Source organism: Penicillium longicatenatum (genome assembly GCF_028827895.1).
Source record: "Penicillium longicatenatum strain IBT 33135 chromosome Unknown contig_2_segment0_segment0, whole genome shotgun sequence".
NCBI lineage: Eukaryota > Fungi > Ascomycota > Eurotiomycetes > Eurotiales > Aspergillaceae > Penicillium > Penicillium longicatenatum.
Window position 1 is genome coordinate 5,939,671 of NW_026643120.1, and position 22,598 is coordinate 5,962,268.

The window sequence follows — 22,598 nt, forward strand, 5'->3', positions numbered from 1 at the left end:
CTCGTAGAGCCTTGAAAGCTCATCCAATTATGCTGCGTGCATATTCTATCCTCAAGCTTTCTTCCAAGATTGTACCATAATTTCATCTATAGATATCATTTGCTAGTCACGAATTTATAGATCCTTGCTCGTTTTGCGGTAGGATTACCTGGTTAGAAACACGGGAAGCTGAACAGGCTTCCATTTCTGCATGGAGAATGACGAATCCTAATATCCAGGCTCAGCGCAATTTACTTTTGGGCATCCAATGGAAAATAGCATCAATACCTAATGGAAGAGGCTCGTCTCATCTGCCAATCAATCGCGGCGAGGTGCGGAACTATTACCCCACTTCCCCTGCAAATGATCCGGCACACGATTTATTTTTAGCGTATCTACAGTCTACCGGAGACTAAAGGGGGGCTGTTACTGCACAAACCCCTTTGAGGAGAATGCCACTTGTAAAGGTGGGCAACGATGCTCTCCGGATCGATTTGGCTGCGCCCGAGGGCTGGACATTTGCGCCAGGTGACACAGTCATCGGCGATGTGGTTCGCTGCTCACCCATCGACACTTCCAATGCGGACCTGAAGGTGTTTTTGAGAGGTCGTATACAGACTAGTCGGTCTGGTGCAGGCAATAGCGGTTCATTTTCTACAGATCCAGCTGGTGTGACCACTCAGTCTGTTGCTTCTGAACAGGTCCTTCTCGCGAAGCATTATCCTATCTTCCAAGGTCCCCTACAAATTCCGGAGGGCGGAAATCCCATTTCTTGGTCTTTTACAACTGAGATTACTCCTGATCCCCCAAGAAGGATATACGGAAAATATGATATCTCTTATGACTACTTACCAGGAACCATCAGTTCAGTTGGTCGGAGTGGTGTAGCCACGTCGACTGCGTGGATCGATTACTATCTCGAGGCCGAACTGCGATATCTACAAAAGAGCATTTCTGGGCAGCGCGATATCGAAAGGAAAGACACTTCAATTTACCCGATCACCTTAAGGCATCGACCTCTGCAGGAGTTTGATGAATTCGGGATCACGCAGGAAATATTCAAGCGGAAAGTTCGAGGCCATCGCTTAGTCCCGGATCTTGGTCTCTCCAACTTGTCTATGAAGCAAAGGGCACAGCAACGCTTCGGTTCCTCTAAAGTGCCCGAGCTCCACTTCCAAGTTGAAGTTTACCTTCCGAGTACGATTCAACTTGACAACCCTGCGTTTCTACCCCTGAACCTCATCATCGTTCAAGGGAATGATACGAGCAAGGAGATCAAGACTGTTCAAAGAACAGCTTGGATTACCTCTATCTCAATTTCTATCGAAACATGTACCTTTGTCAAATACCATGGAGCCTCCCTTGAGGCAGACTATAACCAACCCACCAACTCTGCTCGTTCAATTCCCACTAAGTCTGTTGGAGGCCACTCTAGCATCCAGGATTTGCACCTAAAGGACGCCGTTCGCAGGATGGATGACTTTCCTTGGGAGGTTGCCATGGGGGAAGAAACGGTTGATGTTGGGAGTGTTCTTCAGATGGTTCTTCATTCAGATGGGTTGAGTGTTGCGGGAAGGCGGCTTGAGAAAGTGCAGCCAATTACCCCCAGTTTTGATGTTTATAATCTTCGAATCATAAACTGGCTTAAAGTGGACGTGTCGGTCACGGTGGCGGAGGAGACGTTTATGTTGAGTACAAGGACACCTGTGACGATATTAGCCACAGAATAGTCTTACAATACCCCCAAATCAAACATCGGTCCCGTGCAAAGTGCCTAATGGGGTTTTCGTAGCTTAGCACCGTGTTCTACATGCTTGGATTGTAAGGAAAGCTTAGATGCCACTGATTCAACGGTCGAAGCTTTTGGTAATGCGTCCATGGTAATGTAACATGGAGACTAGACTACCGATGTGGTTCAACAAACCGTTACATTGCCCCTTGTAGCTGTGACACGGGGATGGTTGTTTGTTATCGATGTCTTTGAAGATAGCAGTGCATTATAACATGATTTTATTTTTGTTTTTTCGGGGTTACGTTCCTCAATTTCTAATATCTCAAACGACAGAGAGAGGCTATCATAATCATACCACAATGTTTGACTTGCCATGGCGATACTCGAGACGGCGAAGCTATTGACGCCCTCGCTATTGATATGTGGTAAGATTAGATCGTTCACTGACCGAGTTCAATGACTCGGAGGCGTTCCATCTTCATTTTTTCTCTGCCCAAAGCTTGAACATGGTTTTCTGATCAACAGACAGCTGTCTTTTTTACCTTCCATGATACTCGAACCATTGCGAACCCGGTGGTCGCTAATTAGCCTCTTCCGAATGTCCGAAATAGGATTCAGTGCGAGTCCTTTTCTTGGGATAATGTAAGTAAACACACTTGTTGAAGATTTAACGAAGAATTTGGTATTAGAAGTGACGGAACTTGAAGAGACTCTGATCTAACCCAAGACTTCCAGACTGCATCCGAGTCTGCATGTTCCAAGGGCTTAAAAACACCGCTCGTACATGATCTGCAGACATGCGATATACCTGTAAGATCACCAGTACTATTATATCGTCCTAGGCTCGCTCGATTCACTGACTGCAAGGACTTTGATAGTGTACGACAGGGACAACGCCAACCTGCTGTACCAATAACTGTGTGGACTTGAGCAATAACCTGACTCACTGTGGATTATGTTCAATTTCGTGCACGGCTCATCTGTGTCCGGCAATAGAACCAAGCTGCTGCTCTGGAAATTGTGTTGATCTTTCCAGCAACAGGCCTAATTGCGGCTCATGTGACAATACTGTGAGAGCACACTTGATCATAAATTTTTGGACTAAGAACTAATCCGTCGCCCTTGGCTAGTGCAGCGGTCAATATGTCTATTGCTGCGACGGAGGATGTACCGATCTGTTTAATGACCCCGCTCACTGTGCATCTTGCGAAGCTCCTCCGGTAAGGCTGACATGTCTTGATTATGATCCTATCCGATTAAGATTGAATGTCTAGGTGCTAACATGAACTTCTGATAGTGTGTTGGATCTATTCCAGGATGCTGCGCTGGAAGATGTCGCGACCTTGGCCTCGATGCTGCGAATTGTGGAACTTGTAACAACACAGTAAGCTGTCATCAGGTCTACAAGCTTTATAGCGAGGGCAAACAATAAAAATCTACAGTGTCCTGCAGCGCAACCCAGCTGCTGTTCCGGAAATTGCACAAATATCAACACTAGCGTCCAGAACTGTGGAGATTGCAGCAATGCCTGTACAGGCGTACAACCAGCCTGTTGTGCTGGACCTTGCAGAGATTTGTCCAGCAACAATTTGAATTGTGGAGCATGCAGTAACGCTGTAAGTTTACCCGGTCAATGCAGGTGCAGATAAGCTGACTTCCGATTAGTGCCACTCTTCAGTGCCTAGTTGTTGCTCAGGATCATGCAAAAACACCAACTCTGACCTAAATCACTGTGGCTCTTGCACAGCACCCCCATGTAGTGGTATAATGCCTGGATGCTGCTCTGGAACTTGTGTTGATTTGAGTGGGAGTAGTGCAAATTGCGGTTCTTGCGCTAAATAATAGGTGCATTACATCAGGATCACGGCTTGGCTGTTGTCCTGACGCCTACTCCTGTCCAGCGATTCTGAATCCCACAGGACCGGAAATTTGTGTAAGTATATCTATACCATGTCCCATGAATGACTATCTAACTGGCAACGTATTGCACTGTATCTTGCTTCCTTGGCGTGTGTTCCCTATCCTTCGATACAAAAATGACCAAAATAACAATTCCCTTAGCTCTACTGTAAGAAGAAATGGTGGCTTCTGGCTAGCTTGTCCATCTTTGAAACTTGAAGTCATGGCAGACTTGAATACCAATCAAATGTTTGAAGTGAAAATATCCAGTGGAAATATCCTTTGAAAATTGATTGCATCTGTATTCCTCATTCGTCATTCAGATTCATATTTTGGGAATACCCTAAATGCAAATCCACCTATTTCTTGCCGGATTGCGCGGATGGATCCTATGCCGTCAGTAAAGTTCGAATAAAGATACCTTGAGAAAGGCTTACTAAGTAAACCTGGTAGAATTGCATCTTAACACCTTCACCCTCTTGCTGCGGCGCAAATACCACCCGTCCAGCCCAGGGAATATAAACGTCATTCTCCGGGTCAGCCTTGAGACGGTAATTCACTCCACCATAGAGCATGATCTCATTCTCCCCGCCGAAGAAAATGCGAGTGGGAGTGTGCTTCCGTGACGCAACATGAGTCCAGAGACCGTGTCGAATAGTACGAATTCCTAAAGATTTCCGAGGTGAGTATGGAGTGCAGCTGAAGTGGATGCTCGGCTTGTTCGGGTCGGAAACATACCATCAGTGCCCTTGGCCTCTTTCGGACCCATAATCAGAGTGGCATCGGCTGTGAAGTTTTCGACATATTTCTCGTGCAATGACTCGGTGTCGCTGGTACGGTAGAATTCCTGCATGAAACTGACGATGGCAGCCGCGCGAGGCGGGGCGAGAGAAGTGTCGTACTGGATTTCGTATGACATTATGTGCGGTTGCTTATTGTGGAATTGGGTATCTAATAATAGCGGGAAATTGAAGAAGAAGTAGAGAAACAGTTTTTGAAATTGGAGTTGCTCATATGTCATTGAAGGTCCGTTCCCTCAGTCTATTTCATGTGGGGGATGCGTCGGTCCGATAGCCGCGGCCGCATCCGATCTTATCGAGTCGTACAAAATCATGGACGTTCACGACCCCAGACTTCTTATAATGATTTAACCTCGAAAAAATCTAATATGAAACTTCAAATACTGTGTCGCTACTAGGTGAGATGAACTTTCCCGAATTTCACGGAGAGATTCCCATATCGATGCCTGTCGGGTCGAAGTCGGCATAACCGGGTCGGCTCACTGTCATACGCCGGCCGTCGGCTTCAGAGAAGCTATAGACGTAGCATATGAGGTAAACCGATAGCAGTAACATATCCCTGCATTGGTCACTTCTACATAAATCCGAACAGAAAGTGCCCCGCATAGTTGGTTTTCGGATCACGATAAGCTTGATCGGATGCTGGCATCACGTAAGCACATCCATGATGTCTGTAAGCATGAAGAGGAGTGATGAGATGGACACTATTGAAAGGGGAAATGCTTCATTTATCATCGCTGTATGCAGAATTCCAAACGCCAAGAATGATTACGAAGTGTTAAAGCAACTGAGCTATGTCGAGGGCTGTATTTGCCCCTCAAATTCCTCGAATTCCTTCCTCATGGCCTCTTTAACAATCGCGCCGCACATCTTTGCATACGGATTTGTTTGCACTGCTAGTTGCTGCGCAACCTTATTGCCATATCTTCCTCCCAAAAAGAAATCCCGGCTCGACATCTCCTCGAGTTGATCTGCCCCAAGTCCTCGCAAGCGGTCTGGACCCACAGCTTCATCCTGCAAGGTCTGACTCTTCTTTACTCGCGCTGCTTTCAAAAGCAAATATCCTCGGTGGGTGTGCGCATCAGCCAGTAGCCGCGCTTGTCCTGATGATACCGGGTCTGCTGGTGAAGCGGGGGTGGCGAGGGCGATTGCTTGACCCAAGTCTGCTAAGATTCGAGAAGACACATCTGCAGCCTGCGGTGTGAATAAGGCATCGTCTGAGTCGGTCTCGGTTTTTTCATTGGTATCTTTGGACTGAAGATCGACCAGCATGCGCAAGGCCTGGGCGCGGTTGGTATATGCGGGCGGGTAAGTTGGGTATTGAGTAAGAAGATCATCGAATTTATTGATGGCTGATTGTACGTTCTCGGGGGTTGGATTCATGCTTGGTTGTAACTCGCGAATGACTTCGATTTCGCGATTCTTAACCGCGAGTAGGTCTTCTTGTGACAGGTTCACGGTTGCTGGCCATGGAGGGAGTGATGAGTCAACTTTGACTCCGGAAGAGGGCGAAGATTCGGCATCAAACAAAGCTTGTAGGACAGCCGCATCGTTAGAGCTTAACGATGGGCGAGAAGTTGCGACTGATGTCATATGGTATGTGTCGACTCCGGTAGTGAAGTTGTTGTTTGTGAATCGTTTACCACGGGTAGAATAGCCACCAGGCGAAGGAAATGAGGCTTCAGAATATAGAATCTCAAATTCCAAAATATTGAAATAGGATAGGAAGTGCAAAGATTAATTAGGAGAATAAGCAGAAGGAAGTAATAAGGAAGTCATGATGAGAGGGCAGCCAATATCCGCGAGCAATCCAGCCCGGCTGTTACCGGCTATTCTAGGGAATTTCAGGATGCGGCCGCAGCCGAGCTGGGGCACGGCTCTTTGGCTTGCAATGATAGCACCAATGATGATGGGTGCAATAAGATATCCGCATAATTCTCCGGTACGGTTAATAGAGGTTGTATTAGTGGTTCCTATAAAGTAGAACTTGTGGCGTCGTTTCCATATCATCTCACTTCACCCCTTCTCATCTTATCTTAACACACAACGAAGAGTCTTATACCACAACGGAAAACTGAAAATTCGAAAGGACAAAGCACAAGAATGGCTCCTTCGGCTATCTCCACTACTCCACCTCCTTCCACGGTGAATGAGGCATCTTCTATTACCAGTTACCGCGGTTACGATCACATCCACTGGTATGTTGGAAACGCCAAGCAAGCTGCGAGCTACTACATCACCCGAATGGGATTCGAGCGTATTGCCTACCGCGGCCTCGAAACAGGAAACCGTTCTATCTGCTCCCATGTTATTCGCAACGGAGATATCACTTTCATTCTCACCTCGCCTCTCCGCTCTTTGGACCAGATCGACCGCTTCACTACCGAAGAACAAGCCCAGCTTCGTGAGATCCACCACCATCTCGAGCAACATGGCGATGCAGTAAAGGATGTTGCATTTGAAGTGGATGATGTGGATGCTGTCTACTTCGCTGCCGTCAAGAACGGAGCAAAGTCCGTCTCCACTCCCACTGTTCTCAAGGATGAGGGTGGCCAAGTCAAGGTTGCGACCATCCAGACATATGGTCAGACTACGCACACTTTGATCGAACGAAAGACATACCAGGGCGCTTTCCTACCCGGCTACCGTCTGGAAGCGGGCACCGAGGACCCTGTTTCAAAATTCTTGCCTGGTGTGAAGCTTCAACGGATCGACCACTGTGTTGGCAACCAGGACTGGGATGAGATGGACAAGATTTGCGAATAGTAAGTCCATATACAGCCATCTCTTTTGTAAACCGTGAAAAAGGGGAATACTGACGCTTTATCAGCTACGAGAAGGCGCTGGGATTCCACCGTTTCTGGTCCGTAGACGACAGCCAAATCTGCACGTAGGTCCAAAACAGCTTCACTGAAGATAGAGGTGACACTAACCTTTCCAGTGAATTCTCCGCTTTGAAGAGTATCGTCATGTCATCCCCAAATGAGTTGGTCAAGATGCCGATCAACGAACCGGCCAAGGGAAAGAAGCAATCGCAGATCGAGGAGTACGTTGACTTCTACAACGGCGCTGGCGTGCAGCACATCGCGCTGTTGACCGACGACATTATCCGCGACATCACCAACCTGAAGGCTCGTGGAGTGGAGTTCATCAAGGTCCCTGAGACATATTACACCGACATGAAGGCTCGCCTGAAGAAGTCCGGGCTCGTCCTGCATGAAGATTTTGAGACAATCCGCAGTTTGGATATTCTGATCGATTTTGACGAGGGCGGTTACTTGCTGCAGCTGTTTACTAAGGTAGGCTTGCTATTGCTTCGTTCATTATCTACGGTAGGACGTTGCTAATTTGGAACTATAGCATTTAATGGATCGTCCTACAGTGTTCATGGAGATTATTCAACGACATAACTTCTCCGGCTTCGGAGCAGGAAACTTCAAATCACTGTTTGAGGCCATTGAGCGCGAGCAAGAGCTTCGTGGAAATTTGATTTAAGTTTGAGACTGGGTAGAGGCTTCAGAAAAAGAATTGAGACCTGGAAAGGTTGCGAAGCGAGGACATTAGGGGATGTTTTGTTTTAGCGAATACCGTGCATCTTCAATCTACTTCACGATTAATTTTGATACCTTTATTTTCTGTGCATGAGAACATAATTATCTTCAGCGTCGTATTAAGTGACAGGAGCTGAAAGTGCCGCATAATGGTAGTAAGCATAAAGATTGGTGTATCTATTAAAAATTGGCATCAAACTAGAATCTGTCATGGATAACCTAGTGGAAGGCTCACCGCCAAGTCCGCAACCTTGCTTCGGTCACCTGACCAGCAGGTACTGGTGCCTGGTACGAATCCTGGGGTCGTCACTTCACTCGCGCGAGTAATCCGCGACGCTGTTTGGCGCTAAGCAATGAAAGTGACCCTTGAGGGAAGCAATTCTGCAGAGACACTTTCACCCTGGGATGGCGTCGCCAGAATACACCGTCCTGTTACAAGGAATTGGGCTACTTGGTGAGACAACCATATCTCTCCTTTTTTTGCTCTCTTTTTTTTAATACCTTCGACGTACATTATCTTTTTTTCGACTAAAAAAGACTATGTACATGTACTAGCTTCGTGTGAAGAATCGCACTCATCTTCTGAACCGTTGGACTCTTCTTCATCGAACTGATCGCGTCTGTCAACCTCCTCACCTAGCCAAGGGTTATAGAAAGGTTCATTGCATGCCTTTGATATATCATACTGCATAAGGTGGAGGTAAGTGTCATCCGACTGCTCTATATTTTGATAGTAAGCAGGAGACCTGGCGTATATCAACCCCGAACTCCCAGGCACTGACTGTGCTGTCCATTCAGCCTCGGTGTTCATGGAGACCCTTGTTCCCTGGGTTGGTACATTCTGTTGAGAACCTTTCACTCTGTCTCCTACATGGGCACCGTCTTGGCCATCAATTGCTGCTGAGGTTTCCGGCACATTCTCCAGCCCACCATCCTTCGGTCGAAGTCCCTTTCGACTCGCCTGACCACGGGCCTTGCTACAAGCCTTTCGGGTAGCTTTCATGCGATACGCCAAGTTGCTGGAAATCAAAAATATCTCCTCGGTGTCTTCATGACAGAAACGATTCATACACTCATCCACAAACATCATGAGTCTCCGTGGGCGATGAGTTCTTCCCGTTCTCGTCCGACTCTGCAGTACGACACGGAGCAGAAGAACAATTTCTTTTTGAACTGCAATATGACCGAGCATGCATGCTGCACATCCGTTGATCTGGTACGGCCAGGCGCCCGCCGCTACTGAGCTACCTAATACGGGCTTGGTCCACATCCCCTTCAACGCACGCAACTTATTCAAAATATATGTTTCGGTAGGCATAACATGTTGAGGGTGTCGATCGAATGGCTGGAAGCATCGCGTTACTTCTCGCTGGACAAGGTTCAAGATATCGCGGAGCACGTCGGCATTCATGAGTCGGTGGAGATCACATAGTCCCGAAGGCTTTATCTTGAGACCTGACAACGACACTTGTTGACGGTGAAGGCGTTTTGGAAGGGCTTTGATGAGGGTTTGGACTTGCTGGATTTGAGATACAGTGGTGTTGTTTAAATGCAGAATCTCTGTCAGCAACTTGACCTCTGTGCGGTTCAGCTCATTAACTGATCGTGGGTATTCTTCCATGAATTTGCCTCCTGGGACCCCAAGGCTGAATCGTGCGAAAGGTCGATTGTTTGACATATTGCCAGATCATAGTTTGGCGCTTATGATTCTATCCTATGATACCTGAAAGGTGACGCCTCTTTAAATGGAAAGTATCAGACCAGAGCTACAAACGAGTTCCATTAGTGTTATTCACGCCCATGTTTTACCTGAACATTGTCTATTCAAGTCTCATATGGGTCCTTTGAGAGATTCCTTTCATAATTCACCATTGAATATGACTCTGGAGATATCTTTACATTCCTTTGTGTCCTTTGTTACCCAGTCAGTAGCCACGACGGTGCGGTAAATAGCTACTCAGATTAAATATACTGGCGATGTGGCTAATGCGTAGTATGCTACATTTTTTACTTCTTACGAGGCAAACACAAAGTTAGATAGCAAATTATATGCTTTTCTTCATTCATTATTCCGAAGCAACATTATCGTCAAAGATTTGGTACCAGCCGAGAATTCAAAGTCGTTTTATGTGCAAGATGCGTTTACCGCACGCAGTAACCGCCATCAATGAGGAGATCGGCACCAGTCATGTAAGAGCTAGCATCGCTGACAAGGTAGACATAGGCACCCTTCAGCTCCTTAGCCTGACCATTGCGGCCCATGGGGATCATGGAGTTCCACAGGTCCTGAACGTCCTTCTCCACAAAGTCCGACAAACCAGTGTCGATGTATCCGGGAGAAATGCTGTTGACACGGGCAAAGTCGCGCCACTCGTTGGCGAGCGAACGGGCCATGTGGATGCAGCCAGCCTTGGCGACGTTGTAGGAGGTCTGCTCCTGGGGGAAGTTGGCGATGTGGCCGGACATAGAAGAGGTAATGACGAAGCTGCCAGTGCCGCGCTCCTTGAAGTGAGCGCCGACGGCCTTGGCGCAGTGGAAGGTACCAGTCAAATCGGTCTGGATGACTTCGGCCCAGTCAGAGACGGAACCATCAAGGATACCGCTGTTGGCAGTGCGGCCGGCGTTGGCGATGAAGGCATCGATCTTGCCGAACTCCTTAATAACGTTGTTGACGAGCTCTGACACGCTCTCCCAGTTGCCGACGTCGCACTTGTAGGCCTTGACCTTGACACCGTAGGCCTCAGCCAGCTCCTTGGCGTTCTTCTCGCCGCCCTCGGGGCGAGAGGAGTAGGTGATGGCGAGGTCGGCACCCATCTCAGCGCAGCCACGGGCGGCCTCAATGCCCATGCCGCGGGCACCGGAGGCACCGGTGATGACGACGACCTTGCCCTTAAGGCTGAAGAGGTCCTGGAGGTGCTCGCCCTTGGGAACGGGAATAGGCATGGTGAATAGAGTGTGTTATTAAAGTGTAAAAGGTTGTGTAGGTTGTGTAGTAGGTTGTGTAGGTAATTGTTTTGAGGAGGATTGAGGAGATGTAGGATGGAGGGAAGTGAGAGGGAAGAGGGGTAAGTTATAAACTAAGCTCGGAGGATGAGGTCAACCGTATTGTGAGAGGCTGCCTTGATTAAGCGCTGTGCAGACCCCTCCTTCTGTTTCTAGTCAGCTCCATGACCTCATAATGGAGTACCCACTTTGTTATGGGCTTGGTCTGTTGCCACAGTGAGGACCACTTGATCTCCCGGCAAGCCGGGTTTGATACCTTGTTCTTGATCTTGCACACCGAATTTGGCTGCCCCGGTCAACAACACCGGGCAGTCATCGGGCAATCAACCGGAAATAACTAGAGCGGGCGCAGGCGGAGCCAATGATGTCATGACTTTCCTAGCAGTCTTGGTACGGCCAGACCAGCATGTCAGATCCAGAACAATTCTACCAGACCAGATAATAATTAAAAAAAGCTTTATTTAAAAGTCAACTGCAATTGAATTTTATCCAATTTTTGGGTTAAATAAGGTACAGAGAACTTGACTATGAAGACGTGCGATTAGGATTGGTGATCTCATAGCGTGGAAGTTGGCCGATCGCCCCACATTTAACGGATTGATGCGCAGGGACGGTCATAGTATGCCAAGTTCAATGGAATTATATCATAGTACTTCCAACATTGGAACTCTATAGAAGATATCTCCTTTGCGATCAATTGAGTCATTTTTGCCAAGTCACTAATGAAAACGAATGCCTAGGTCCTTCAATGGGTTGGTTTCAGCTTCGCTCGATAAAATTATTTCCTCTTGCCAGGAAGGTCTCACCAAGACAAAATGACAAAGACAATCAGAATGGAAGTATATCCAAGACTTGCTCATGACATTGAAGTTTCAGCTTATAAGATGTTTTCATTTTTCTCGACGCGAAAGGTTGTTCAGTCCTAGAAAGGCCCTGCTCATTCATTGTTGTCTTTGTTTTCTACTATGGATCACACCTTGGATCGATGCATGTAATGACTACATGATGGTATTGGGATTCTTCTCTTGTTTTCAAAGGGACACAAAGAATGAAAACAGACAATGAAGGAAGTGTGCATATTAATGATGAATATAAAAACAACAATTCTACCCTGGTATCGAGTCATCATTCCTGATTCATATCTGTCAACAAGTATTCTTATTATTCCGGCAATATTCCAATTCCTAGCCAAAGGTCTCAGAAAGCTCATTAGTCGAAGGTAGGTAGGTCATCATCACCTAGTACGATGTCCCAGGACGTTCGGGAAGAGACACCGGAGTTGATTCCGAACGACGGGAGTGATCACACAGACAGTGAAGTCGATTCCCCCACAGAGATTGAAGTCAGTTCACCCACCGTTTTTGTGGTCGATTCCCCTGATGCTTTTGACTATATGATTGGAGGTGTTTCAAACAGGGAGGTCGAGGAGCTGACCAACCGTGGGGATGAAAGGGTACTCAGAGCGTATTATCAGAGGCTAGTGGACGTCGCATCAATACTCAATGTTGAATTACCTGTAAGAGATTTGACTAACGAGGAACTAGATTTACTAACCGAAGAACAGCCAGAGGAGCCTGTGACGCCCAATCGATTCCTCGCCTTGCCCGAGACGGCCGTTGATCAACAAATCATTGATTTAGAAGTGGAGTGCGCCATCTGCCTCAGCCCTCCGGAGATCGGTAAAAGGATCACTACCCTGCCTTGTGGACATTTGTTCCATTATCTTTGTATTGAACGGTGGCTTACTCGAAGTCCCACTTGTCCACTTTGCAGGAAGGAAGTCTTTCCCTCGGACCAGCGCGGTTCAACTACCGGAAATGGCAATTCTCCTCATCGTCCAGATAGACGACCGGAGCGACATGTTCATTGGGCGATATAGGTTTAGGTGAGTTGTATAATGGAGAAGAGACTAGAACATTGTAGAATGATCGAAATGTATCATTTGTGAGACGGTAAACAAATATGGATGTTGTTTCGGGAGGTGCTTGAAACGATTATCTCATTACGAAGAAATAGAGTTGTGTCACTTATCATTGGGATAGTAAGAGACTCTATATCATTAAGCTATCAGATCTATAAAAGTGCTTGACAAGTAAATAAGCTACCCTAATGGGAAGCGGGGACCCGCTTGCGGGAGTGTCGACCAATCAAACAACCTGTACCATCGAAGGTTCTCACGTGGTTCCGGTATCTTCTGGAACGCAGTGGACGGTTGTCGTGGCGTCATGAGGCATCAGCGGGTGCCCAAGTTAAGTATATTAACGACATCATCGGCGTGTAATCCACATCTGACCATTATTAACTGACGATCTCCCTTGAACTGATCTTCACAACTTATTCAACTACTTTTCTACCTTCACATAACCCATCTCAACTGATTATACCGATACATAACCGTTCAAAATGAACGGCGCCCAATTCACAGACCGGGCTAACAAGGCCTTGCTGGATTCCAGCGCTCTGGCCGAACAATATGCCCACTCCCAAATCCTTCCTCTCCACCTAGCAGTCGCACTGCTAAATCCCTCCCAAGACGATGCCGGCGATCAACAACCCGCCGGCCACTCCTCACACGATGCTGCGACCGCGCCACTTTTCCGCCAAGTGGTGGAAAAAGCCCACGGTGACCCTCAGCTACTGGATCGTTCATTAATGAAGTTGCTGGTTCGGTTACCGAGTCAAGACCCCCCTCCAGAGTCTGTCAGCGTCTCCCCCGCACTCGCTAAGGTGATCCGCACAGCCACCGAGTTGTCAAAGACTCAAAAAGACAGCTTTGTGGCGATCGACCATTTAATCCAGGCTACAGCTCAGGACTCCCAAGTCCAGCGTGCCCTGGCTGACGCAAATATCCCTAATGTTAAATTAATCGACACTGCTGTGCAGCAAATCCGTGGTACACGGCGCGTGGATTCCAAGACCGCAGACGCGGACAGTGAGAGCGAGAATCTGAAGAAGTTCACCATCGACATGACTTCTTTAGCTCGCGAGGGTAAGATTGACCCTGTCATTGGCCGTGAGGAGGAAATTCGGCGTGTTATTCGCATCCTGAGTCGGCGAACCAAGAACAATCCCGTCCTCATTGGTGAGCCTGGTGTGGGTAAGACAACTATCGTCGAGGGACTGGCCCGCCGCATTGTCAATGCGGATATTCCTGCCAATCTGGCCCAATGCAAACTCCTCTCTCTCGATGTCGGTTCCCTAGTAGCCGGCAGCAAATACCGTGGCGAGTTTGAGGAACGCATGAAGGGCGTCCTCAAAGAAATCGAGGACTCCAAGGAAACCATCGTCCTCTTCGTTGATGAGATCCACTTGCTCATGGGTGCTGGATCTAGCGGCGAAGGTGGAATGGACGCTGCAAACCTCCTTAAGCCTATGCTGGCTCGTGGTCAACTGCACTGTATCGGTGCTACGACCCTGGGTGAATACCGCAAGTACATCGAAAAGGACCAAGCCTTCGAGCGGCGATTCCAACAAGTCCTGGTGAAGGAGCCTTCAGTCTCTGAGACTATCTCTATTCTGCGTGGTCTGAAGGAGAAGTACGAAGTCCACCACGGTGTTAACATACTTGATGGTGCTATTGTCAGTGCAGCAACTCTCGCCTCCCGCTACCTGACAGCCCGTCGTCTTCCCGATTCCGCTGTCGACCTTATTGATGAAGCTGCCGCCGCAGTTCGTGTGACTCGAGAGTCTGAGCCTGAAGCTTTGGATACCCTCGAGCGCAAGTTACGACAGCTTCAGATTGAAATCCACGCTTTGGAGCGTGAACAGGATGAGGCATCCAAAGCCCGACTGGAAGCCGCTAAGCAAGAAGCAGCCAATGTCGCCGAAGAACTTCGCCCCATGCGCCAGAAGTACGAGAGCGAAAAGCAACGCAGCAAGGAAGTTCAAGATGCCAAGATCAAGCTTGACTCCCTCAAGGTCAAGCGTGACGAAGCAGAGCGCTCAGGCGACACCGTCACCGCGGCTGATCTCGAATACTACGCTATCCCCGAAACCAAGACTCTTATTGAGCGTCTTGAGGCCGACCGAGCCCGCGCTGATGCTGAGCGTCGTGCCGCCCAAGGTGACGCTGGTGAAGCTCTCCTCGCCGATGCCGTCGGCCCCGACCAAATCAACGAAATTGTTGCTCGATGGACCGGTATTCCTGTCACCAGACTCAAGACTACCGAAAAAGACAAGCTGCTCAATATGGAAAAGTACCTTGGCAAAGTTGTCATCGGTCAGAAAGAGGCTGTCGTGTCTGTCTCCAATGCAATCAGACTTCAGCGGTCTGGTCTCAGCAATCCGAACTCACCTCCCAGCTTCTTATTCTGCGGTCCCTCGGGTACTGGTAAGACTCTCCTTACCAAGGCCCTAGCGGAGTTCCTCTTCGATGACCCCAAGTCCATGATCCGCTTCGACATGTCCGAATACCAGGAACGTCATTCACTGAGTCGAATGATTGGTGCACCTCCAGGCTATGTCGGTCATGATGCTGGTGGTCAATTGACCGAAAGCTTGCGCCGTCGTCCCTTCTCTATCCTCCTGTTTGACGAAGTCGAGAAGGCCGCTAAGGAAGTTCTCACTGTTCTTCTGCAGCTGATGGACGATGGTCGTATTACCGATGGACAAGGCCGCATTGTCGATGCTAAGAACTGCATTGTTGTCATGACCTCCAACTTGGGTGCTGGGTACCTGTCCCGGCCTACAACCAAGGACGGCCGCATTGATCCGCAAACCCGCGAGCTGGTCATGGGCGCTCTCCGTGACTACTTCCTTCCCGAGTTCCTGAACCGTATCTCCAGTACTGTCATCTTCAACCGTCTCACCAGGAAGGAGATCCGCAAGATTGTTGATCTACGACTGGCTGAGGTTCAAAAGCGTCTGGAACACAATGGTCGCAACGTCCTTATCCAATGTACCGAGGAAGTCAAGGACTACCTTGGTGCCTCTGGTTACTCCCCTGCCTATGGTGCGCGTCCCCTCGGCCGCATTATCGAGAAGGAAGTCCTCAACCGCCTTGCCGTTCTCATCCTGCGTGGAAGTATTAAAGATGGCGAAAGTGCTCGCGTGGTCATGATTGATGGGCGCATCGACGTCCTGCCTAACCACGAGATTGGCGAAAGCGACTCTGACGATGATGAAGAAATGGTCGACTCAGATGACGCTCTTGCTGAGATGGAGGATGGTAGCGGCGATATGGATCTCTACGATGAGTAAACGAGGTCCCACCCGTCGCTGGTCGATGAAAAAAGCTCAATATATTTGAACGATATACGACTTTACGAAACGTTTCTGATCACATTACTTTTTATTTCTATGTTTCTGAGTTATGACATGGAGTTGGTGTTGATATTTGATTCTGAGGGTCGGCTTCATGTGCTTATATGCCTAGGAAGCTGATCGAACCTCATTAATGTAAAGATAGCCTAGTTTTTGAAGAATGCAAAGACATGAAAATATTAATATGAATATGAGCCTCTCTGTAGAACTTCCATAGGTTTCCACAAGATAATGTAGATTCAACCTTAGCCGCACTGTTCATAAAATATCCAATTGGATGACGTTGTTATCAGCCCACCTTCAGCCCACCTTGACACCGCCCTCGACAGATCGATCCTCCATCCCGGTCTCCTCCGCTCTTAAGCTCAAACTAGCTTGCAATCCAGTCACCATGGCTGACTCCATCAACCCTCCTCTCTCTTACGAGGCATCTGCCACGACTACTCACCCCCATGAGGCAACTTGCCTGCCCTCGGAGGTAGTCGCCTGCCTGAAGAACTCCCGCTTCGTATGCGACCTCCCAATCCCCAGCGCATTCTCCCATTTCAAACCCCCAACAATACTGACCGTACCCATCAATTAGCTCCATCTGGCAACATGTGACGATAAGCTCACTCCCCATATCTCTCTTATGTCTTACACCTACCTCCCCTCAACCCCGTTCGACGCCTACCCTACCATCATCATGACCACCAACCCCGCATCCCGAAAGACCAACCACCTCCTCTCCAACCCTCGCCTATCCCTGCTAGTCCACGACTGGGTCTCCCACCGCCCGCCAACCCGTGCGCCAAACCCCCAGGGTGGGCGTGACGGATCTCCCCCACCCGCCGCTACCCGCTCATCACTGGCAAGCCTACTTCTCAACTTGAACACCAGTGCCCTCTCCAGTATCTCCACTACTATCACCGGAGAAGCGCGATTCCTGGAACCTGGTTCGGAGGAAGAGTCTTGGTGCAAGGAGCGTCATCTTGAGAACAACACGTTTGAGGAGGAGGAAATGTCCCTCTTTGGCCAACAGCAGCGAACGGATCTGACTGCGCGCCGTCCCAGTATGTCAATTGATAGTGACGTACGGGTTGTTACCGTCCAGGTCCGCGAGGGTCGCATTGCGGATTGGAAGGGTGGTGTGCGGGATTGGATCTTGCTTCCCCCAGCGAATGAACACGAGGGACTGGTCAATGGTGTTTCCTCATAGTTGGATAGGCTTTCTGTCACCGCAAGGAGATCTGAGATAAACCTATTGATTGCTTTATGAAGCGAGTCTTTTTTCATTACTGAATTCGAGTTTATAGTGGGACCAGTCAGAAAAGCCCAGTGTCCGCGATTTTGTTCTATTGTTATATGATGCAATGTCTCAATCAACATACTAAAATGAAGTAAGATGCAATCAGCAACGAAATGCCAAATTTTATATTCAATTCGTAATAGAAACCATAGTAGTTTCAGTCTCGGTGATCGTCATAGTCTACATATGTCATGACTTATCTTATCGGAGAGCTCCCAGCTTCTCCGCAACTCAAAATCCTCTTGACCTCCAACTCCGAGGGAAACCAAATCACCCAATCTCCAAATCTACAATGAATCACGGAGAATAATACCGACGACACTCTAAATAAATTCGCGATTGAAATAATCACCATGAGACTCGCCCACCTCCACCTCCCACACACCACGCCCTTCGCGCGAGTGTCCAGCCTCCAACAAGCCCTCACGAGCCGCTTCCTCACACACAAAAAGCTCACCTCCCCGGGCTCCCTACCCTCGCAAAAAGACATCAAGACCAATCTCCCGGGTCACGCACACCTGCCACCGCCAGACCCAACCATCATCACGTTCACCCCAAACCCGGTCTACACAACCGGTCGTCGCGATCTCCCACCCTCAAATACCTGTCCCAATTCACCAACAACCCACCTCTCCCTCCCACCACCCCTCGAACCAATCCGCTCCATCCTCACACCTTCCAGCTCCAATGGCCCCAAAGCAGAGTACCACCCCACCCTCCGCGGCGGCCAAACAACGTACCACGGCCCAGGCCAAATGGTCGCATACACGATCCTGGATCTCCGCCGATTGGGGCTAACACCCCGGTGCCATATCCGTGTTCTGGAGAATAGCGTCATCGATGTACTAAAACGGTACGGCGTGAACGGATTCACGACTGAGGATCCGGGCGTCTGGGTTCAAGACCCTGCTTCTTCTGCTGGGCCGATGCCAAAGAAGATCACAGCTGTGGGCGTGCATCTGCGGCGCAATATCAGTAGCTTTGGGGTGGGGCTGAATGTTACGCAGGAGCCCATGTGGTTCTTCAAGCAGATTGTTGCGTGTGGGCTGGAGGGGAAGGAGGTTACTAGTTTGGAGGGGGTTGGGGTTAATGGGGTGACTGTTGATGAGGTTGCTAGTGAATTTGTGGAAAGGTTTGTTGAGCGGGTTAATCGAGATTTTGCTTGTGGGGATAAGACTGGAGAGAAGATTGATGAGGTCTATCAAGTTCAGGAGGAGGACTTGATGAGGTGTTTATAGGATGGGTATACTGTAGATGTATATAAATGGAGTTTGGTGTACTTTGCGCTCTCTAGTACCGGTCTGGAAAATGTCGCTCAGTAGAATTTGACTTTGATTAAAAAACATGCTGCCTCTCTTGTAACAGGCATAGGCATCTGCATTAGAAAATAACCTAAATGAGGCTTCTGCTGTCAATTACGCATCTAAGAGCTTCCGGAGAATTGAAAGCCGGAGCTGGCGCCTGAACGACAAGGATCTACAGTATGCCCACTTATGTAAAACACATTTGTTTGGTTTACGAGAATCAAGAATGAGCCGGACAAATAGTGAGTCATATTGAACTCTCTCTTCGAATCAGAATTCATTTTATGACAAGCATTAGTCACGGCAACTCCAGGCAACGGGCGGAGCACAGCTCTGCGGGAACGCTTCGGATCCGCTGTATGGATGCCTGGACCTTTTAAAAAGTCTATATCTACCTTTTGCTCTTCCTCTTGCTCTGTCTTTATTCTTTTTCATTATTCTTCATCAAAATCAATCAGGTTTTTCAGAGTTCCTCGACAATATTTTCCAACCAAGCCATTCAATTTTTTGAATCAATCAAATCAGATACACAGGAAATACCCGTGGATATATACTGTTTAAAAAAAAAAAAAGAAAGCATCACTCGCCCACCATGGCGCAAGTCAATTGTGGCTGTTGTGTGTACATTGGAAATATTTTACAATATCTGCCCCAGGTCTCCCTCAAAGCCCATGCAACCATCTTCTCTACCGCAGCTCGTACCACGTTGACACAAACCTTTGTCAACCCTTCCAACTGTATCCTGGAAGAGGCTTCCTACAGATTCCCTCTCTACGATGGCGTCAGTGTTGTCGGTTTCAAGTGCCATGTCGGCACTCGCCTTCTTCACAGCAAAGTCAAATCCAAGGAACAGGCTAACACTGACTACCAAAACGCTGTGGATAGAAACGAGTCAGCTGCCATCATGGATCAATCTTACACTGAAAGCGACGTCTTCACCATCCGCCTGGGTAATGTTCCAGCCAGCGAGAAAGTGACTTTGGAAATTACCTTTATTGGAGAACTCAAGCAGGATGCACAAGTCGACGGAATCCGTTACACATTGCCTAACTCCATTGCCCCTCGGTATCAAAACGTGATGACCATGCCAACCTCCGAGCAAGCCTCTGGCTTTCCAGCTCAGTTGGAAGGAATTTCTATCACGGCTGATATCCAGCTGGAAAAAACATCAGTCATCCGAGAACTTCAATCCCCAAGCCACTCCCCCAGAGTCTCCCTTGGTAGAGTCTCCTCTACCGCACCAGATGCCCGTGGGTTTGAGCCCTCTCAGGCCTCTGCTACCCTGCGTTTAGACAACAAGTGCCAAGCTCTACTGGTACGCGACTTTGTCCTAGTTGCCAAAGCTGATGGACTTGATAATCCTCGCGCGCTTCTCGAATCTCACTCGACGATTCCAGGCCAGCGAGCCTTGATGGCTACGCTGGTACCCAAATTCAGTTTACCACCTTCAAAGCCGGAGATAGTTTTCGTGATTGATCGAAGTGCGAGCATGGAAGACAATATCAGCACTTTGAAAAATGCGCTCCAGGTTTTCCTAAAATCTTTGCCTCTTGGGGTGTGCTTCAATATTTGCTCCTTTGGAACAGGGTATTCATTTCTATGGCCCGGCAGCAAAGCATATGACAAATCAAGCCTCCAGGAGGCTCTTTCCCTGGTTGATAGTATTGGCGCTGATATGGGAGGTACGAACATGCAGCCGGCCGTGGAGGCTACCTTGCAAAATCGCCTTCCAGGGAAAGACTTAGAAGTTTTATTGCTTACTGATGGCGCGATAATGGACCAAGATTCACTTTTTCAAATTGTTCGAGAGACTTCTAACCGTCATAACGCTCGCTTCTTCACTCTGGGTATCGGTCATGCAGCATCCCACGCCCTGATCGAAGGTGTTGCTCGGGCTGGCCAGGGATTTTCTCAGTCGGTACTCCAGAACGAAGAGCTAGACAAAAGTATCGTCCGGATGCTCAAGGGAGCTCTCACCCCTCATATCTACGACTACAAACTGGAGGTTGACTACGATAACACGGTGGATCAAGATTATGAACTTGTCAATCCTGTCAGCCCTTCCCCGACCGAAGTGACAGTCACCAGTGGTGCTGACGAGCCTGCTGCGCCGCCCATTTCCCTCTTCAGCGATGATTTTAAGGAGCCAGAGTCAATTTCGGATCTTGAAGGAGCTTTTGCGGACACACTTCCCGTGTTCTCCTCACCCAAGGTCATCCAAGCCCCACACAAGATCCCTCCCCTTTACCCATTCATCAGAACAACCGCATATCTCCTCCTGGATCCCGAATCTGACAGAATCCCTCGTTCTCTTATATTCACCGCCACATCCCAACAGGGCCCTCTGTGCTTGCGGATTCCCATAACTGATATTGGGAAAGGAGAGACGATTCACCAGCTTGCATCTCGCAAAGCCGTCGTTGAACTCGAAGAGCGACACGGCTGGCTGGAAAACATGAAAGATGCCAGTGGCAACCCATTTAATCAGCTCCATTCACAAACTCAGAAGGAGATCGTAGCTCGTGAGTGTCAGGACCTTGGTATCAAGTACCAGATCACGGGCAAGTACTGTTCCTTCGTTGCTTTGGAAAACGACCCTGATCTGGCCAAGGGGTCTGGAAACCAAGAGCCAAAGGAATATAAGGCAGGGACAATGCGAGTCCCCGTTGCTTCTAGATGGAGCGGGTTTGGCCATGCTACCATGATGTGTGCTCAAGGAACCCCCTTACCTGATGAAGAATTTGAGGACGAAGAATTTGAGTCCTCAACAAGCACTAGCACTCGGCCAGGTGGATTGTTTGGATCTACTGGCCACCATCCTGCAATGGCAACACCGCATATGGCTCTATCCAGTGTGAGCACAGGTCCTTCTTCAGGTGGACTTTTCGGAAATACCCGATCCACTCCAGCATCTTCAATACCTCCACCACCACCTGGGCGCATGCAGATGCAGCACGCGCAAATGGCAGTATCGAGCGGGACTACGTTTGGCCAAGCTTCAACATACAGTGCTCCCATGGGATACTATGCCCGCAACTCTCCAAGAGCACCAGCAACAGGTAGAGGCATGTTCGGCCAGACGACAGCAAGCGCTGATTCCTCTTCAGGTGGACTTTTTGGATCAGTTCAACACCCTCCACCGCCACCACCAACTCAGCAGAAACCACACAAGAAGACCAGCAGGTTTGGGCGCGGTGTAGCACCTACCTCAGGCTCGCCAAATGAGCCTTCGTTCGGTCAACCTGCCTCCTCGCCAACCGCAGCAGGTCTTTTTGGGAACGCCCAGACATCCGCACCTGAGCCCCCCAGTTCAAAGGTGCATTCTTTGATTGCATTACAGACCTTTGAGGGAAGCTGGGTTTGGAATCAGCAGTTTTTTGATGTCATGGAAGATGGTATGAATGAGACCTGCGACAAAGTTACTGCTCTACTACAGACCTTTGGCAAACAAGATCCCTTTACGGACCGAGAGAAGAATGTTGTCGCTACCATGCTGGCCATGGAAAAGCTGAAGAGAGATCATCAGGACTCTGAGGATCTGTGGGAACTTGTCTTCCAGAAGGCTCAAACTTGGGTCTCGAATGAACTGGCAGAGATGCAAAGTCCAGTCTTTGGGGACATCGCAAGCTGGGTGTCGAGGATCTAAGAGATTGTCAGGCCATTGCTTTCTATGGAGAAAAACATTGAAAAGAAGAAGAAAAGAAATAATAGCGAAATAGCTTTATGGAAACCCACGGGAAATGAGAAGGACAGGGCTGCCTCCAGATTATGTTCAGGTTT

The 22,598-nt window shown here is 48.7% G+C and overlaps 12 protein-coding genes across 12 annotated transcripts; 8 read left to right on the plus strand and 4 right to left on the minus strand.

Annotated features, from left to right (window-relative positions):
• Positions 1-431: 431 nt before the first annotated feature.
• Positions 432-1,709, plus strand: N7484_004725 (uncharacterized protein; the record flags this gene model as incomplete). The annotated part of the gene is made up of 1 exon (XM_057115145.1): positions 432-1,709. The coding sequence occupies one exon, from the start codon at positions 432-434 to the stop codon at positions 1,707-1,709; it is 1,278 nt and encodes a 425-aa protein (XP_056975285.1).
• A 1,145-nt stretch (positions 1,710-2,854) lies between these two features.
• N7484_004726 (uncharacterized protein) lies at positions 2,855-3,304 on the plus strand (the record flags this gene model as incomplete). The annotated part of the gene is made up of 3 exons (XM_057115146.1): positions 2,855-2,931; positions 3,009-3,095; positions 3,154-3,304. 3 exons carry the CDS (start codon positions 2,855-2,857, stop codon positions 3,302-3,304), a joined length of 315 nt encoding a protein of 104 aa, XP_056975286.1.
• A 665-nt stretch (positions 3,305-3,969) lies between these two features.
• On the minus strand, positions 3,970-4,529 carry N7484_004727 (uncharacterized protein; the record flags this gene model as incomplete). The annotated part of the gene is made up of 3 exons (XM_057115147.1): positions 3,970-3,999; positions 4,048-4,277; positions 4,349-4,529. 3 exons carry the CDS (start codon positions 4,527-4,529, stop codon positions 3,970-3,972), a joined length of 441 nt encoding a protein of 146 aa, XP_056975287.1.
• A 673-nt stretch (positions 4,530-5,202) lies between these two features.
• On the minus strand, positions 5,203-6,003 carry hmgX (the record flags this gene model as incomplete). The annotated part of the gene is made up of 1 exon (XM_057115148.1): positions 5,203-6,003. The coding sequence occupies one exon, from the start codon at positions 6,001-6,003 to the stop codon at positions 5,203-5,205; it is 801 nt and encodes a 266-aa protein (XP_056975288.1).
• Positions 6,004-6,513: 510 nt separating this feature from the next.
• Positions 6,514-7,905, plus strand: N7484_004729 (4-hydroxyphenylpyruvate dioxygenase family protein; the record flags this gene model as incomplete). The annotated part of the gene is made up of 4 exons (XM_057115149.1): positions 6,514-7,175; positions 7,241-7,300; positions 7,352-7,709; positions 7,771-7,905. The coding sequence occupies 4 exons, from the start codon at positions 6,514-6,516 to the stop codon at positions 7,903-7,905; spliced, it is 1,215 nt and encodes a 404-aa protein (XP_056975289.1).
• A 594-nt stretch (positions 7,906-8,499) lies between these two features.
• Positions 8,500-9,639, minus strand: N7484_004730 (uncharacterized protein; the record flags this gene model as incomplete). Its single annotated transcript, XM_057115150.1, has 1 exon — positions 8,500-9,639. One exon carries the CDS (start codon positions 9,637-9,639, stop codon positions 8,500-8,502), a length of 1,140 nt encoding a protein of 379 aa, XP_056975290.1.
• Positions 9,640-10,103: 464 nt separating this feature from the next.
• N7484_004731 (SDR family oxidoreductase) lies at positions 10,104-10,904 on the minus strand (the record flags this gene model as incomplete). The annotated part of the gene is made up of 1 exon (XM_057115151.1): positions 10,104-10,904. The coding sequence occupies one exon, from the start codon at positions 10,902-10,904 to the stop codon at positions 10,104-10,106; it is 801 nt and encodes a 266-aa protein (XP_056975291.1).
• A 1,306-nt stretch (positions 10,905-12,210) lies between these two features.
• N7484_004732 (RING finger protein) lies at positions 12,211-12,843 on the plus strand (the record flags this gene model as incomplete). The annotated part of the gene is made up of 2 exons (XM_057115152.1): positions 12,211-12,480; positions 12,529-12,843. 2 exons carry the CDS (start codon positions 12,211-12,213, stop codon positions 12,841-12,843), a joined length of 585 nt encoding a protein of 194 aa, XP_056975292.1.
• A 524-nt stretch (positions 12,844-13,367) lies between these two features.
• Positions 13,368-16,163, plus strand: N7484_004733 (ATP-dependent Clp protease ATP-binding subunit; the record flags this gene model as incomplete). The annotated part of the gene is made up of 1 exon (XM_057115153.1): positions 13,368-16,163. One exon carries the CDS (start codon positions 13,368-13,370, stop codon positions 16,161-16,163), a length of 2,796 nt encoding a protein of 931 aa, XP_056975293.1.
• Positions 16,164-16,617: 454 nt separating this feature from the next.
• N7484_004734 (pyridoxamine 5'-phosphate oxidase family protein) lies at positions 16,618-17,424 on the plus strand (the record flags this gene model as incomplete). Its single annotated transcript, XM_057115154.1, has 2 exons — positions 16,618-16,734; positions 16,810-17,424. 2 exons carry the CDS (start codon positions 16,618-16,620, stop codon positions 17,422-17,424), a joined length of 732 nt encoding a protein of 243 aa, XP_056975294.1.
• Positions 17,425-17,867: 443 nt separating this feature from the next.
• N7484_004735 (lipoyl(octanoyl) transferase LIP2) lies at positions 17,868-18,752 on the plus strand (the record flags this gene model as incomplete). Its single annotated transcript, XM_057115155.1, has 1 exon — positions 17,868-18,752. One exon carries the CDS (start codon positions 17,868-17,870, stop codon positions 18,750-18,752), a length of 885 nt encoding a protein of 294 aa, XP_056975295.1.
• Positions 18,753-19,410: 658 nt separating this feature from the next.
• On the plus strand, positions 19,411-22,464 carry N7484_004736 (uncharacterized protein; the record flags this gene model as incomplete). Its single annotated transcript, XM_057115156.1, has 1 exon — positions 19,411-22,464. The coding sequence occupies one exon, from the start codon at positions 19,411-19,413 to the stop codon at positions 22,462-22,464; it is 3,054 nt and encodes a 1,017-aa protein (XP_056975296.1).
• Between the last annotated feature and the right edge of the window lie 134 nt (positions 22,465-22,598).